This window comes from Panulirus ornatus, chromosome 31 (genome assembly GCF_036320965.1).
Source record: "Panulirus ornatus isolate Po-2019 chromosome 31, ASM3632096v1, whole genome shotgun sequence".
In the NCBI taxonomy this organism is placed as follows: Eukaryota; Metazoa; Arthropoda; class Malacostraca; order Decapoda; family Palinuridae; genus Panulirus; species Panulirus ornatus.
Window position 1 is genome coordinate 3,155,277 of NC_092254.1, and position 16,514 is coordinate 3,171,790.

The 16,514-nt window shown below is 36.9% G+C and overlaps 1 protein-coding gene across 2 annotated transcripts in view; it reads left to right on the forward strand.

Moving 5' to 3' along the window:
- The window catches only part of LOC139758696 (endoplasmic reticulum lectin 1-like), a 36,737-nt gene extending 24,225 nt beyond the window's left edge, over positions 1-12,512 (forward strand). Inside the window, exons 9-10 of one of the 2 annotated variants that reach the window (XM_071680338.1) lie at positions 6,981-7,125; positions 8,177-8,472. In XM_071680338.1, coding sequence (XP_071536439.1) covers positions 6,981-7,125; positions 8,177-8,320 — 289 coding nt within the window. In that variant the 3' untranslated portion in view covers positions 8,321-8,472. Of the gene's footprint in view, positions 1-6,980; positions 7,126-8,176 lie in introns of both variants that reach the window. The other variant, XM_071680337.1, reaches the window with a different exon arrangement.
- Positions 12,513-16,514: the final 4,002 nt, after the last annotated feature.

Below are 16,514 nucleotides of genomic sequence, written 5' to 3' on the forward strand. Positions count from 1 at the left end.
GGAACAGGCATCAGAGATATAGATATAGAGTGCAAATTAGACGGATTGAATGGAGCAGTCCCAGAACATGAGTGAATTGCAGACATATGCACGATACAGAATTTTATTAAAAGTTAGTATAAATCTACAAGCCAGGCATTAAGACTACCAATTCATGAACATGAGTGAATTGCAGAGACATATGCCTTATACAGAATTTTATCAAAAGTTAGTATAAACCTATGAGACAGGCAGTTAGACTCCCTGAGAGAGTACTCACTTTTGGTGACTAGTACAGGCAAGAGCAGTCTCATTCTATGTCCTCAGACTCACAAAGTTGACCCTGGATGAGGACTTTAATGTCCTTTATGAACAAGTATAAGCATGGGTATTAGGCATGTTGTTACATTGTCTGACATAATAGCCATTTCATGTTTCATTTGATATTTCACTTGAAATGTGCACATGTAGGATGACTGTAATTAGCCTATTGTTTCAGCATGAAAATAAGAATACCAAACTGAAATTCTCTCCATTGCATCTGGTAAATTGCATTATTTAGTAGCTTTTTAAGATTTGTTTGCTGACTGAGCATGTCACCATGCTGTCAGCTTCAACAGAGGCTGTCTTAAGCTGTTCTTACTTTTTCTGGCTTGTTTTACTAGTACACAGTCTAATTTCACTCCTTTCTCATTTTCTGCTGTCAAAGGTTGACTTACTCAGTGGGATCTAACAAAAACTCATTATATGATTCAGATACTCAGAAAGATAGGGTAAGTAGATTGCTGGCTGGGAGTAAGACCTACATCATTGTGTGAGCAAAGTGAAGCTTAAGCTTTATGCAAACCAGAACCCTTAGCTTCCATTACAGACCTTGAAGATATGCTTGTAGAGCATAAAGCAGACACTATAGCTAGCTGTATAGGGATGACATACGGTAAAATAACCACTCTCATCCCTTGGCTTCTCTAGAAAAGGAGGGCATCAGACCATTCTCATCTTTAACAGCTTGTACTCATGTGGCCTTCATCTTCATGTTAGTATAGTGATATACAAGGCTACTCTATCCTTTTTATGGACAGGATGACCTGAAGCAAAGGTACAGCAGCTTAACTGTGGGTATGAGTGTGGGTTTGGGATCACTATATTCTCTTATTATCCATACTTTTACCACTGTTTTTCATCTTTCTATTTGACATGGTACAGCATTCATTGCACAAGATGTGAAGGGAATTGTACTTTTAACTCTCCTATCAGGTTTAGAAATATTGTTTTGAGAAATTACCTCACAGAGTTTATCATTTTTTTTACCCTTTACCGTAGACTGTGATAAAGATATTATGAATTTTTATTTATGGTAAGATCTCTTCTTATATCAAACACAGTCCTAATGGTTTCTCTTGATTTCTTCCTCCACCAGTCCTACACAAAAGAGTGTCATTGTATTGGAGGTATGTTTTTCTGCCAAGTTAGTCATGTCAAGAATAATAAAGATTTATTTGTTCAGGACAAATTTTCTCAATATATGTAGGATCATAGTTTCCATATCCTCACTTAACTTCTTCCTGTGCCTTCATTTGTTTGAAGGAGGCTTAGGGATTGGTACTGTTACACATGTGGTTCACATCTAATAGAAGACTAGAATTTTTGTTTGAGGCAATATATCTCTTTTATTAATGTTATAACACTTCTTACAACCATTCTGAACTATTTCCATAGGCCTTGTGGTGATACTATACAAATGAATAATATCAGTAGTAATAAATGTTGCAGGGATGCTCACTTATGACAGACTGTCTTCTCTCTATCACATAACTTATCATTTCTGACTTCTTTCTCAATGGAGCTTTAGTAATATGATGTCTTAATTGTGAAGAAGAAAGTGAATTAGCTGTGACATTTATGCTATCTCATTCTTTAGAAATTTACAGGGATATTCATTTAGGGAGAAATTGTGTATTTATGTAAGAATACAGTTCTCATTATTTCTCTTGACTCCATATTTAGCAATTTTTGGCATTATAATGTATCATTCACTTGGGAGAGGCTTGCTGAAGGAGGAAAGAGATACTTGTAGAAAAGTACATTCACAGTAAACTTATTTAGGTCACTTCTGTTTCTGTTTGTTTACTTTAACGTAAGAGATTTAACAAAAGGTGTTGTGTATTACTCATGCATATTAGTGTTCACAAAATTATCAGAATTAAAGTATTTCAGAATTTTGTATAACAAGGAAACAACCAAGTCCTTACAAAACACTTCTCCAGGAGATGGTATGGATTTTTGATCTCATTCATAATCATGTATAAACAAAAAATTGCATTTACTATGAAAGAATTATGCATATCTAACGAAATAATAATTCTTTGGATTGTTTTGGTAAGTGAATGTACCTTCAGGTCTTGTTACAGGAGACCCAATACTCATTGCTACTGCATGCCTCTAGCAACAAAACTAGACACATGTATTCTAGACAAGGACAGAAAGAACTGTAATTAGGTCTCAGTTTATCATGATAGTGTAAAGATAATTGTGATGGTAACCCCAAGGCTCAAAAATTAGATGGATGGTCCCATAATCCCCTGAATCACATACTCATGAATTGATGACTTGATCCATTAAGTGTAGTATAATGATTTAACCCACTGGTTGCTCTGCTTTGGTCATCATATACATGGGAATTAATTTGGTAGTGTATTTTTGATTTGATTAATTTTGTTTGTGGATATATTTATGAAGACTTGGTAGGAACAAAGCTTAGCATGTTACATTATTCCAAGTTGCAGTCTTGACAAAATTGGGGCCAAAAATACCCTTTCTGTAACTGGAAAAGTATAAGATGCTCTTTCTGCAAGTGGAAAAGTATAAAGATTTCTTGTATTTATAGTATGTCATTGGTTATTTCTCAGCAAATTGTGTTTTGTCAGTCATTTACCCAGTTAGCAAGGCAGCCCAAGGACAGACAAAAAGGCCACATTCACCTACATCCATTCTCTAGCTGCAGTGTACATTGCATCATAACCACAGCTCACTATTCACAAACAGGCCTCATGACCTTGCCATGGATTCCCTGGGCTGTTTCGCATGCCCTGCTTCGGTTTGTTGGCAGCACATTGCCCCCTGGATATGTTATCCCTAGGTATAGGGGAGAAAGAATACTGCCCACATATTTCCTGTGTCATAAAAGGCAACTGAGAGGGGCAGGAGCAGGTGGCTGGAAATCCTCCCTTCTTATATTTCTCTCCAAAAGAAAGAACTGAGCACAGAGCCAAGTGAGGATTTTTTTTCCTCTAAGGTTCAGTCATCTGTTTGCAGCCAAACATCAGCATGAGGATAAGGACTCCATCATTCAAGCTTCTTAAGTATAAAAAACTTAAATTTTTTCCATTCACCATAGTTTCAGTACACATCAGGTTTTCTTCCTTGCATGTCTCGACCTTCAACTCCAATTTTCCATCAACCATCATAACTATATTTCACTCCCAAATATTTTATCCTACACTTTGATCTATCTTACTCTGTAAAAACTAGCAATTTACTTTTATTTACTTACATTTTTAGCATCCTCCACTACAGACAGTGACATCATTGAACCAGCTAACATTCAATTCTTCCTGTAATTTAGCTAGCATCACGTACATATAAAAACTTCAGCAAGTTCCCTTCCATTTCTCTGTGCTTAAGTATCACACCAAAATCACCCCATCTCACTCATCACATGCAGAGCTCAAAAAAAAATAATCAACAACCTTGATGCTCTTGCATTTATTTCAATCCACTCTCTCATACCCTAACTTATCCACACACATGCACTACTTCCATTTTGAAAACACTTAGCAACATTCAAAGTCTTCTATGGACACTGTTTAGAGCAAAACTTTCCAAAGTGCCTTCCTATTATCTTATGGCTCTACTAAATCATCAAATGCTGCATGCACCATATTTTCCTAAAATTTCTAAATTACTGATGTGGTTAGAAAAATCCGGTCTTCCATTCCTGAACCCACCTTGTTCCTCACCAACTAGGGGTTCACTGATCTCGTTAGCGTGATCATTCACTGGTTTCCCATACACCTTTCCGTAATTCAAATAGTCACTTTTACTTGCCTTTGACTGACATAGTGAAACAATTATTGTACTGCCAGTGACCAGTCATCAAGCCCCTGACACTGTACTGTACTTCCATACACACTTCCAGAGCCACTTCATTGTAGTCTCCAAGGTCAAAACTTGACTGTTTTCTGGATGGGGGAGGGAGTATCTGTGCCTAAGAAATGCGTTGTGGTCCTGTCATTTCCTGACAGCTATATAGTTGTCACCTTTTTAGACATTATGAACAATAATTAGAATTCAGTACTTCAACTGATTTATCAACAGCTCAAAAAAATGCCTGACAAGAGTCCTAGTTTTTATATTAGGGGGCGTATAACAACCCAGACTCACTCACTCTGTCTCTCTTCCCCTACCCTGTATTTTCACTTCTGTTTTTTGTCACATTTCCACTCTTCACCGTTATTCTCAGAACTCCATCTGCACCCTGAGCTTTTTCCATTTTGTAAGAACTTTCTTATTCTTACTTCTTCCTTTGTAACATCATCCTCTCCCATATATCACCACTGTGGTCACCTGTTACTATAGGATCCTCCAGGGGTCTGTCCTAGGGCTTATACTTTTCATCATTGATATTAATAATATTGATGAAGGGCTGAATAACATAAGTGTCCAGATTAGCAGATGACACAAAGATTGGCAAAGCCATGTTAAGTGAAGAAGAAACTCTAAGATTGCAAGAGTGTCTCAGTAAAATAACTGAATGGTATAGAAGGTGGCAAATGACGTGTAACATCGATAAATGTCAGCTGTTGCAAGTAAGAAACCACAACAAGAAATTAGATTATGAACGAATTGGTCACAAGATAATGGACAATCCTGAGTGGGGAATCTACCGAGACCCCACCTCAAATATGCAGTGCATATTCGAGGTGATGTTCTTAAATTGGAAGCAGGGCAGCGAAGAGCAATGAAAACGATTTCTTCCTTAGGTGACAAACCATATGAGAACAGACTGCGAGAATTGAATTTGTCTTCTTTAAGCAAGAGGTAGCTTGTATGCAAGTTAACAGAATGTTTTAAAATGCCCAAAGAATCCACCAATATCTATATTGAAAGTTTTTTTACGGCTGTGCCTGTACTACCATTGAGATAGGTTGGAGTAAAACTTAAAGAGGTCACAAAGTTAATCTGGATTGCACAAAATATTTCTTTACTACTGATATTATTGATGCATGGACATGTTGTCCAGATCAGCACTTTTAATACGTCACTCTCTGGTACTGAATAATTCTTTTAATCAGTAAGTATAACACAGTGGTATGTTATGCTACCTTTTCAATCAATGATCTTGCCTTGGCTATGCTGTGGTAACTTACCAACAATGGTTAACCCATGTCGCCTGCTTTAGGGGAACAAGAAGAAATTCTTGTATCATCCTTCCACATCAGGAGTAATATAGATATGGAAAGTCACAAGGCTGGAGCTTAAAGTTTGTCTTTACTGGTGCTTATGAAAAAAAAATTAAGGGATGCATGTCTCTCATGGTGGGATGAATGAGTTCATGTTCATTCTACCACTTGACTTTAATATAAAAAATTCTTGCAAGGTATTTTTCCTACGTGTTCTCCCTCCGATGCATTGCCAGAGGAAGTGTAGGCTGGGGAGAGAGCTTCTGCATTGCTAGCCTTTTTTTCAATTGCTTTTAAGGGGACTACACCTTGGACCTTGGGTCTGTAAGGTTTGCATATCTGTGTAACTCTCCTTACCTCTGTTTGTACTCTTATCAATAGACTTATCTGTCTTTCACTGTCATCTCCAATTGGTTCTTTTAGAATATTTCTTGCATCTCACAAACTTTGTCTGTTGTTATTGTAATTCTCATAGACTTGTCTGATATACATACATACATGTTATACTGTAATTCATCTCCTTCAGTAAGAATTTGTTCTTTCAAATTCTTATTCACTTTTTTCAGAGATTAATTTGCTTTTCTTCAGTTGATGTATGCCTTCCTTTTAATAAAGTCATAAAAAGTACAACAAACATTCAGTCACCCTTAAAAGTGATTGATTTCTACTCTATTCATAACTATATTAACACCTTGTTTCCTGCTTGTTGTTTGTAGCTTTCCCTCTTGGAATGGCAGGTAACTATACCCACTCCCTCTTTTCATATTCTTTATGCCAGGAATTAAGTAATATTGTAATAAATTTGCATACTAAGGCAAGGTTATTATAGTAATGGTTTATTTGTAATAGTATAGTATGGTTCATTTGTAATACCAGCACCACTTGACTTGTCTTGTGTTGATATAACCTTAAGTTGATAAGTACTAATGCTGTCTTTCTTAGAACAGTGTAATTAGATTAGTAATTTTTTCATACAATTTTGCCATTTCCCATGTTAGTGAGGTAGCATCAAGAACAAAGGACTGAGCCTTAATAGGGAAAATCTTCACTCGGGGCCCCCTTTTCTGTTCCATCTTTTGGAAAAGTAAAAATTGGAGGGGAGGATTTCCAGCCCCAGCTCCCACCCCTTTTAGTCACCTTCTATGACATGCAAGGAATACAAGGGAAGTGTTCTTTCTCCCCTATCCCTAAGGATAAAGATCAGTAAATATTACAGAAAAAGTAATACAAAAATTTTCAGAAAAGAGGCATGTACTGGGGAAGTGGTGTATGATGAATATGGAAAATATAGGGGTGGATACTGTTTTATGAAACATATTTTTTTCAAGCAATTGATGAATATGATGGAAAAATAAATATTATATATCAGCTTTGATTTAGAGAGGGCATTAAAAAACACTATAGCTGCAGCTAGTAGTGTTAAAGTCTCAGCACTTTGTAGAATGGTAGAAATCATTATGTAGAGGGGTCTGCAGTGTAAATCTTTATTCTGATTATTTATTAGGTTTTATTTTTATTTGAGCAAACTTTTTCTTTCAGTCCAAGTTCTGTGACGTTGTATCTGTTGGAACCAGAAACATGTGAATACACATTGGGTGTTGAAACATCTATCATATGTCCACTGCTTCAGCATGCTGATGACTTAGGACTCTTTACAGTGGCCTCTGGAGCAGATCACCCTCAGGTAACTTTTTATGACTTAGGTTCATAGTTTTTCAAAACTATTAGCAAATGAAAATTCTTAGTCCATGTGGCTCACAAATCCTTATTGTAGAAATTTATCACCAAACTAATTTTCTTTCTCTGCTTCATAATCTTTCTGACTTTGTACCTCCCACTCTAGACTGGTATTTTGAACTTAAGCCTTTTTGTATGATGATATATATTTGTTCATTTCAACAGGCTTATTTGCAAAACACTTTATCAAGAAATGTTTCTAAATATCCCCTTTTACTGACCATTTTGCCTTTTCAAAGTCAGTCTCAGTAAGACTTAGCCTTTCTGCCCCTTGCAGTAATCCCTTTAGTTCATTTATGTTTGTTCGACCATATATACCATAGGATTTCCCAAACATTGTACACCGTAATGGTGCCGACTCTTTACCCAGTATCTTGATTACAACATATCTCAGCACCTTCACTCATGCACACTCAGCTTGTACCTGTGTTCCTTCATACATACTCACACATCAAAACACACAGCACTTTTAAAAGAGACATGACATACATTGTCTGTGAGATGTAGGTGTAGAGCAACCTGAGGAGATAACATGAAATTAAGAAAGAATCTTGTTGAAAAGGATGTAAAGAAGTACCTTTATAGTATAAGACTGGTGGATGAATAGAATAAAATGACAAAGGATTTAGTTAATATAGACAGTATACATAAAGTTAACAAGTGGTATGATATGAGAGAACGTTTAAGAGATGGATCCCATGATTGTAAAACTCCTTCCCTGTACAGCACAAAGATATTTGATTACAAATAGGTAATTAACTATCACAAACATACATAAACACACAAGCATCTGCTTGATCTTTGCTCTTCCATTATTCATCATTATGCCTTATACATGACTATACTTGACAGCTAAAAAGTGGATGTGAGCAATTGAGACCATTCTTCATCTGTTCTTTGCACTACCTTGCTAATGTGGGGAAACTGCAGACAAACAAACAAAAAAAATAATTTTCTGCAAATTCAGCTTTTACATTGTTATTTGGGTGTTGTTTCAGGATACGACAGAGCCTCCTACCATAAGACTGGAAATTGTCCACCATCAACCCAGTCAGCAGTCTCTTGCAAAGAAAGAAGATATTGAAGGTGAAAAAGTGAAGGATGAGAGTAAGGAAGACACTGAAGAAGACAGAAACCAGTGAGCAAAATATGTCCTGTCTGTAGGTGAGAGAGCAAATTGCTTTGCAGTGAGGCAAAGACTTGGGACATATTCCCATACCTCATTGACAATGGGAACAATGTTATTAGATTAACTAGGTTAGAAGAGGGAACGTGTTCCCAAGAATAAACACCAATAGAGGGGAGTTGGTCTTGATGCAAAGACTGACTAGAAGGGACCATTTTGTATGAAGTTGATCACATCAGTGATTTTGAATTTCACGTAAGAATAATGCTGTGTTATAGAATACATGACCTCTGTCACTAAACCACTGACAAGTATTAGAATGTTGGAAAATCTGTCATTGGTAATGCTTATACCAGTAGTAAAGAAATATATTGATTTTTTTTTTTTTTTTTTTTTTTTACTTTGTCGCTGTCTCCCGCGTTTGCGAGGTAGCGCAAGGAAACAGACGAAAGAAATGGCCCAACCCCCCCCCCCATACACATGTATATACATACGTCCACACACGCAAATATACATACCTACACAGCTTTCCATGGTTTACCCCAGACGCTTCACATGCCTTGATTCAATCCACTGACAGCACGTCAACCCCGGTATACCACATCGCTCCAATTCACTCTATTCCTTGCCCTCCTTTCACCCTCCTGCATGTTCAGGCCCCGATCACACAAAATCTTTTTCACTCCATCTTTCCACCTCCAATTTGGTCTCCCTCTTCTCCTCGTTCCCTCCACCTCCGACACATATATCCTCTTGGTCAATCTTTCCTCACTCATTCTCTCCATGTGCCCAAACCACTTCAAAACACCCTCTTCTGCTCTCTCAACCACGCTCTTTTTATTTCCACACATCTCTCTTACCCTTACGTTACTCACTCGATCAAACCACCTCACACCACACATTGTCCTCAAACATCTCATTTCCAGCACATCCATCCTCCTACGCACAACTCTATCCATAGCCCACGCCTCGCAACCATACAACATTGTTGGAACCACTATTCCTTCAAACATACCCATTTTTGCTTTCCGAGATAATGTTCTCGACTTCCACACATTCTTCAAGGCCCCCAGAATTTTCGCCCCCTCCCCCACCCTATGATCCACTTCCGCTTCCATGGTTCCATCCGCTGCCAGATCCACTCCCAGATATCTAAAACACTTCACTTCCTCCAGTTTTTCTCCATTCAAACTCACCTCCCAATTGACTTGACCCTCAACCCTACTGTACCTAATAACCTTGCTCTTATTCACATTTACTCTTAACTTTCTTCTTCCACACACTTTACCAAACTCAGTCACCAGCTTCTGTAGTTTCTCACATGAATCAGCCACCAGTAAAGAAATATATTGATAAAGGGTAGAATTTACCATGGAAAAATAGCACTTGTGTGTGTTAATGTGGGCTTCATGATGCTGTAAAATGAACGTTAACAATTGTTAGTTGGTTTTTTGTCATTTTGAAAATATAATTATTACTACATGAAGTATCACCTTAAGAAAGGGCTGTGGGTAGGACTTTGATCCAAAGTGATCATAGTGCAAAAAAGGAATTCAAAAATACGGTTATGGGTGGATCTTTGATCCTGAGTAGTCATTGCACAGAGTAGGAATTTGTATGTTTGTGGATGGGTCTTTGATGCTAAATGATCATTGCATGAATAGAACTTAGAGGATGGGACTGTCAGTCAGTTTCTGATCCTAAATGATAATTCCATGAGGTAGGAGTTGAGGAATAGGGTTGGGGAAGAGGTCTTTGATCCTAAATGTGCATTAGGTAGGACTTCGAGAATAGGACTGTAGGTGGCTTTTTGATACTAAATAAGTCCTGTTTGTTGTAGAACAGGTGCTGTCACTTACTAACTTTCAAAAGTAGGTGCTTTACTATGGATGTTTGCTACTAATTCATTACCATTAGTAGCTTTCTGGCAATAACTTGTGTTGTGGATGACTTGGAGCTAAAGCACGTACTGGCTCAAGTACACGTGTTACATTATAATGCTTCCTGGTTTGAAAGCAATTATATATATATATATATTTATAATGTCATGGCAAGGTCTCTGGATCGTCACCTTCCTGCCGTGCAGTTTATTGTCCCAGTTGTCAGGAACAGGGTATTGTACAGAAATTTAAATTGATTCCATTAACCAGAATTAGCACAAAGTTGCACAGGTGCTTCCCAGACTACATGAATTTTGGCAGTTTTATTGGAAATTTTTTCTAACTTCTGCAATTTATATTTCTGGTGAATGAAAGTTTAGTACGAGACATTAGTTATCTCTTATTCATTATTTGTTAACCCTTAAATGGTGAGTAAAAGCAACTTATTTGCTTTTAGAGATCAACAGCCAACAACAATTGATGCTCTAACTTTTCCAGCATCAGTCAAAATATCCAGCTGACTTATCATATGATTAGTAGCTTAAAGAGGTTTCTTCCATTACTAAGATGGCATGGAAAAAAAAATTCTATTCTCTTCAGTACCCCTACAACCATTGTTAGTATATTGGCATCCACCTAAAAATATGAAGATTATTAGATGATAGGACGAATGCTTGTGATGTGTATTGGCTGGTGAGGAAAGTGAAAAAGAGTAAAATGAGGAACACAGATGATTTTAGAATGATTTCATAAGGAGGTAGGCCTGAGCATGTGTCCACACTAAACTTGTGCTCAAGAAAGAAGTTACAAAACAAATGCACCTTATTTTCTCTTTCCATAATCCTGAGGTGTTGGAGGACTTTAGTAACAGATGATAGGTGCATTAAAGAGCTAGAATATTTCCAAAGCAAAACACCACCAATATCCAAGCCACATACACAAGCCATTCAATCTCCTCACATTTATATTTCATGTGAAAGGGATAATATTTCCACATATAATTATGTTATTTGCCACCAATGCTGTGCCTGTGTATTGAATAATAATATAAATATGAAATAAGAATGTGTATTAAAGTAAGAGTGGGTTGTTCATGATAAAGAAACAAAGCCTTTTATATCTTCACACTTACCAGCCAATCTCCCTCATACTGCATGTTAGTGTAAAATAAGTAGTATTTCTACATATATTCATGTTATTTACTACCAATGGTGTGCCTGTGTTTGAAATAAGAGTACAGTTGAAAAGCAATTTCAGTTGAAAGAAAAATCATCATTGTCTTCTTTTCTTACTGGGGGTTGTCAAAAATATCATTCACACCCTGCGTGTGCTCATTTTGCACTGGACCATGTAAACTCAAAAGGTAATTGAACAACTGTATTTTCTGCAACTTCTTAAAGCTTGTCTGTAATTTCAGAGTTTTTTCTGCAATTTGTAATGAAATTTTCAGACCATGCCCACTGTTTAAGGGTGAACAGATTTTGATATTTCTGCTTTCATTACTTTGATAATTGATGTTATACTCTTCATATTAATTTGTCATGAATTGTTTATGTTCTACCAATGTGCTTTATTTGTAACTCGCAAACAAGAAACAGACTTAAAACAGTCTGAATACTTCAAGATCCTTCATCACTTTCAGTTACGTAGATCCTTGTCACTGAAACTGAGAAAAATGTGCTTAATTGATTTCAGTAGTGATTTATGTTAGTGACACATTTCCTCAATGCACAAAAATAATTTTCAGTTCAAAATATGTAAAATGGAGTTGTCTTTGTTAAAGGTATTGGAGGTTATTGTTTTTGTAAATAATAGAGGAAAAATGGGATCAATATATTTTTTGCCTACAAGAGAGTATAACCATAAGATGGTTTGTATCATGTTTTATTAGTCTCTCTGATATAAAAGCTTTGTAATTTGTATATTTGAAATGCTTTTAGTTACAAGATGTGGAAAAAGGTTTGATTAGAATGAATAAATCTGTTATTATATAAGATGATTGGTTATGTTTTTACTTTTAAGGGTTATACAAGTCTGTTACAAGCTATCCTGTTAGGTGCTAAATTAGCTGATGGTTAGAGGTGTATTATACCCAGTGTGATATAAATGATACTTGGTATTTGGCTAAACTAGATTGTGGATTATTTTGGATAAAATCTTGTAAATATTAAAACTTTCAGTGAGCCTTGCAAAGCCAGATGTGGTACAAAATGAGATACTTGTATCAGAGATGGATTTTATAATTAAGTTGGTACATCTGGGCTTTGTAATACTAATTGTAGAAATACAATGTATATTTATGCTATGAATAAACTGTGATGTTTCAGACTTCTGAGCTTCATTATTATGCTATTCCTAATGATATCATTAGCAGAACATTTATAAAATTGTAAGTAATGTTGGCACATCCATCATGAATATACATTTATCATCAGTTTGAATTAAAACCCCTTTTACCGATACACTCCCTGCCTCAAGCCTTCCACTTCATTATGCCTCCCCCTCCTTTCACTCTGTACCTACTTTTCTGCCCCAAAACCCTCTACTCTGTGAAGCCTGGATGAGGATAGGGAGCTGCGGTTTTGGTGCATTACACATGACAGATAGAGACTGAGCATGAGTGGATGTGACTTTTTTTTTGTCCATTTCCTGGGGCTACCTCGCTGGAGGAAGAGGTGGCAATGCTGTTTCCTGTGTGGTGGGGTGGCACCAGGAATGGATGAAGACAAGCAAGTATGAATATGTGGTTGAGATAGCAGAAGAGGGTGTGCTGAAATGGTTTGGACACATGGAGAGAATGAGAGAGGAAAGATTGACAAGGATATATGTGTCAAAGGTGGAGGGAACACAAAGCAGGAGACCAAATTGGATGTGGATGTGGAAGGATGAAGTAAAAATTATTTTGAGCAATCCAGGCCTGAACATACAGGAGGGTGAGAGGCAAGCAAGGAAAAGAGTGAACTGGAACTATGCGGTACACCGGGATCGATGTACTGTCAACGGACTGACCCAGGGCTTGTGAAATGTCTGGGGTAAAGCATGGAAAGGTCTGTGGGGCGTGGATGTGGATAGGGAGCTGTAGTTTCAGAGCATTACATATGACAGGCTAGAGTGTGAACAAAAGTGGCCTTTTTTTGTCTGTTTTCCTGGTGCTACCTCGCTAAAGCAGGGGGAAGCGATGCTGTTTCCTGTGGGGCAGGGTAGCACCAAGAATGGATTAAGGCAAGCAAATATGAATATGTGCATGTGTACGTATATGTTGATATGTATATGTGCGTGTATGGGCGTTCATGTATATGTGTATACGAGTGGATGGGCTATTCTTATTTCCTGGCACTACCTCGCTGATGCCAGAAATGGTGAACAAGTATAATAAATAAATATAATATAGTCTATATGTATGACCTGGGAAGCTGAGAATGTAAAAGTGGTTGGAGGACTCTGAAATTGAGTTTGTTGGCTGGCATGTAGGTAGACAACTAGTTGATAGTGTCCAGATAAGAGCCTACTCTCCTAGATGAAATCAGCATAGCAATGCACTTCTGAGGTAGCATACCCCCATTGAGAGTATTTTGTCTGCTAAGACAGACGTGATGGATTCTCTGTCATCAAATGCACCAGCAACCACACCAATATTATTGTCAAAAACAAGAATCAAGCCTATTTCTGCAGGTTTAATCAGTACTAAAAACTTAGAAGTGATTTTGTTGGTTTGAGTGTCTTTGGTTTTAGAATCTAAATATCAAAGAATGATGATATTAAGCTCAATACTGAGTACATATTTGTATTACTAAAAGAATACGGTACTTCTGCCATATCTACATTTTCTTTTTTGGGCAGAATACAGTATATATGAACTGTTATACATTGCAGATGTTAATATCGCAGTCTAACAGGCAACAGCTCTCTCACAGGAACTCAAGGCAACGGCTTTTCCAAAGATGACTATCCCAATACTGTTTGCAGAAACAACACAAAAGAAGATGTCACCTTTAAACAAAGCTACTCAGGAGGTAGGGAACAAGAGTATGGAGACTATAGAAGCAAATGGACATCATGTCACCCTCATAGTGCACCACCTCTGAAAGCCTCATAAATAATGTCTCCTTGTACCTGGACCATTAGGTCTTTTAGTTTTTAAGAGACAATGAGTGTTCTAAAACTAGTATGAGGGGACAATGTTATGACCACAAAGATAAAAGTTTTGCTCTGGCTACATATTACATGTTGTAAAGCCTACAAATTTCTTTGTAAAATACTTGCCTTACCATCAATTACATTACACAATTGGCTCAACAGAATCAGTATAAATGTTGCTGGGATACCTGCACACTACAGATGTTGAAAAATAAATCAGAGCAGTTGAAGCCAAATGCCTTTGTAGGTAGTAGCTGGTGGGAAGCCAATGACCTTGGAGGTATATTACCTGCACTATCTGCCTGCGTATTGGGAGAGTAAGTGACAGCTGTGTAGAGCCACCAATTCAGTGATTGTTAAGTTGCACTCCTCTGACCCAGGTAACTGTCTATTCTTTCTGCCTAACTCACACATGGTCTACTGGCATTCTGTTTACAAACATACAATCTCTCCTTGTCATACATAGCACTTGACAACACTTAACTCACACAATTCATTCTTTGTAACCCTAAATTTTCCTGTAGGAAGTGCTATGTGCTAGCCCTGCCTTTTGGCAATATGGTGGGAACAGATAGAAGTAGTAGGTAGGAATATTAGTTAGAAACATTAGGTGGAATTATTCAGTAGGAACATTAGGCATGAGCATTAGGTAGCAGTAGGAACATTAGATAGGAGCCTCAGCAAACAATGCACTAGACTTGCCCTCTGCCAGTGGCCTGTTAAAGGATGAGGCACTAAAGGCTAAGAAGCGGCACTAGAGTTCATGAGTTATGAAGATTATTGCCATGGCCACCCCCTTGAGGGAGTTCCAGAATGGAATGGGCATCAGAGATATAGAGATATGTGTATATGTTGATATGTATATGTACATGTATGTGCATGTATGTATATATGAGTGCGTGTGAGTGGATGGGTCCTTCTTCGTCTGTTTCCTGGCGCTACCTCGCTCATGAGGGAAACGGAAATCAAGCATAAAATAAATAAAACATTTAGAATTAAACAGTGTAAAATACATTTATCTCCAATAAAACTTCAGAACTGGAAAAATCTAACCCTAAACTATAATTCCAACTACATAAATCTAAATCAAGGGAAGTAAATATCCCAAACTAACACATCCCACTAGAGAGAGAGAGAGAGCAGTAAGTAGCTATTAGTAGTTCCAGGGGCATCTTTGCCAATGCAACATTCTGTGGGGGAATTTCATAATAAATCACCAAAAAAGAGGCACTTGCTTTGCTATCATCTTGAATCCCATGTATTAGTCATCAGATGCTAACCTAGACAGTGACATTTCCATAGTTCAAATCAGTCAGATAAAGTATCATTATATAGTATCAAAAATAAATATTTGACATGATTCGACTACATTACTGAAATCCATCCTGTACAACATTAATGAAATACAATAATTCAATATACTTAACAAACTACAATGAAGAATTCACCTGTTACATACTTTACTGTACACATGCACTTCTCAAATAAACTATATTGTTCAACCATTTAATATGATGGCTACTTTAAAAAAGAAACTAGAGGTTATATGAATTTCCATCCAATTCCCAAAATACAAAAAATTAATTGTACTAACCTTTGGCATCATACACACATGGCCTGTGAGTGCAACAATTTCTTGATACCAATAAGTATGTCCATTTCACATCTATTGACAAAACTTGTGACAATATGGTCTTCATGAGATCATCTGGCAATATACATACTGTCTTGGCAGAGATAATAAGCATGCCAATTGAATGGCACAACCAACAAATGGGTGAATATCCATGTGAAGTATCACATGCTAATAGTTAAAGAATGGATGATACTAGTAAGAGGTGACATTTTCAAACCAGTAACAATCGAATGTTGCTCTCAATCAATAAAAGAAATTTACTGAGATGTTTTGTGATGCTGTAGTATCACATAATTCATCTCCATTATTTTGAAGTTTATTTCAAAATTACTCTAAATGTAGAACTGAGTATAATAAAATAATCTAAATAATGTCAAACTGATTACATATTCAAAATTAATAGATGTACTGAGAGCAATATTCTTCAGAATACAGTAAACTTACATTTGTTTGTCAAGTGCATGTATCACTACAATCCCTTTGACAATGCAGTTGTCAGCATTTGCAAAACATTCATTTGATAGTTACCTGAATATCACTATAAATAAGAACAAACA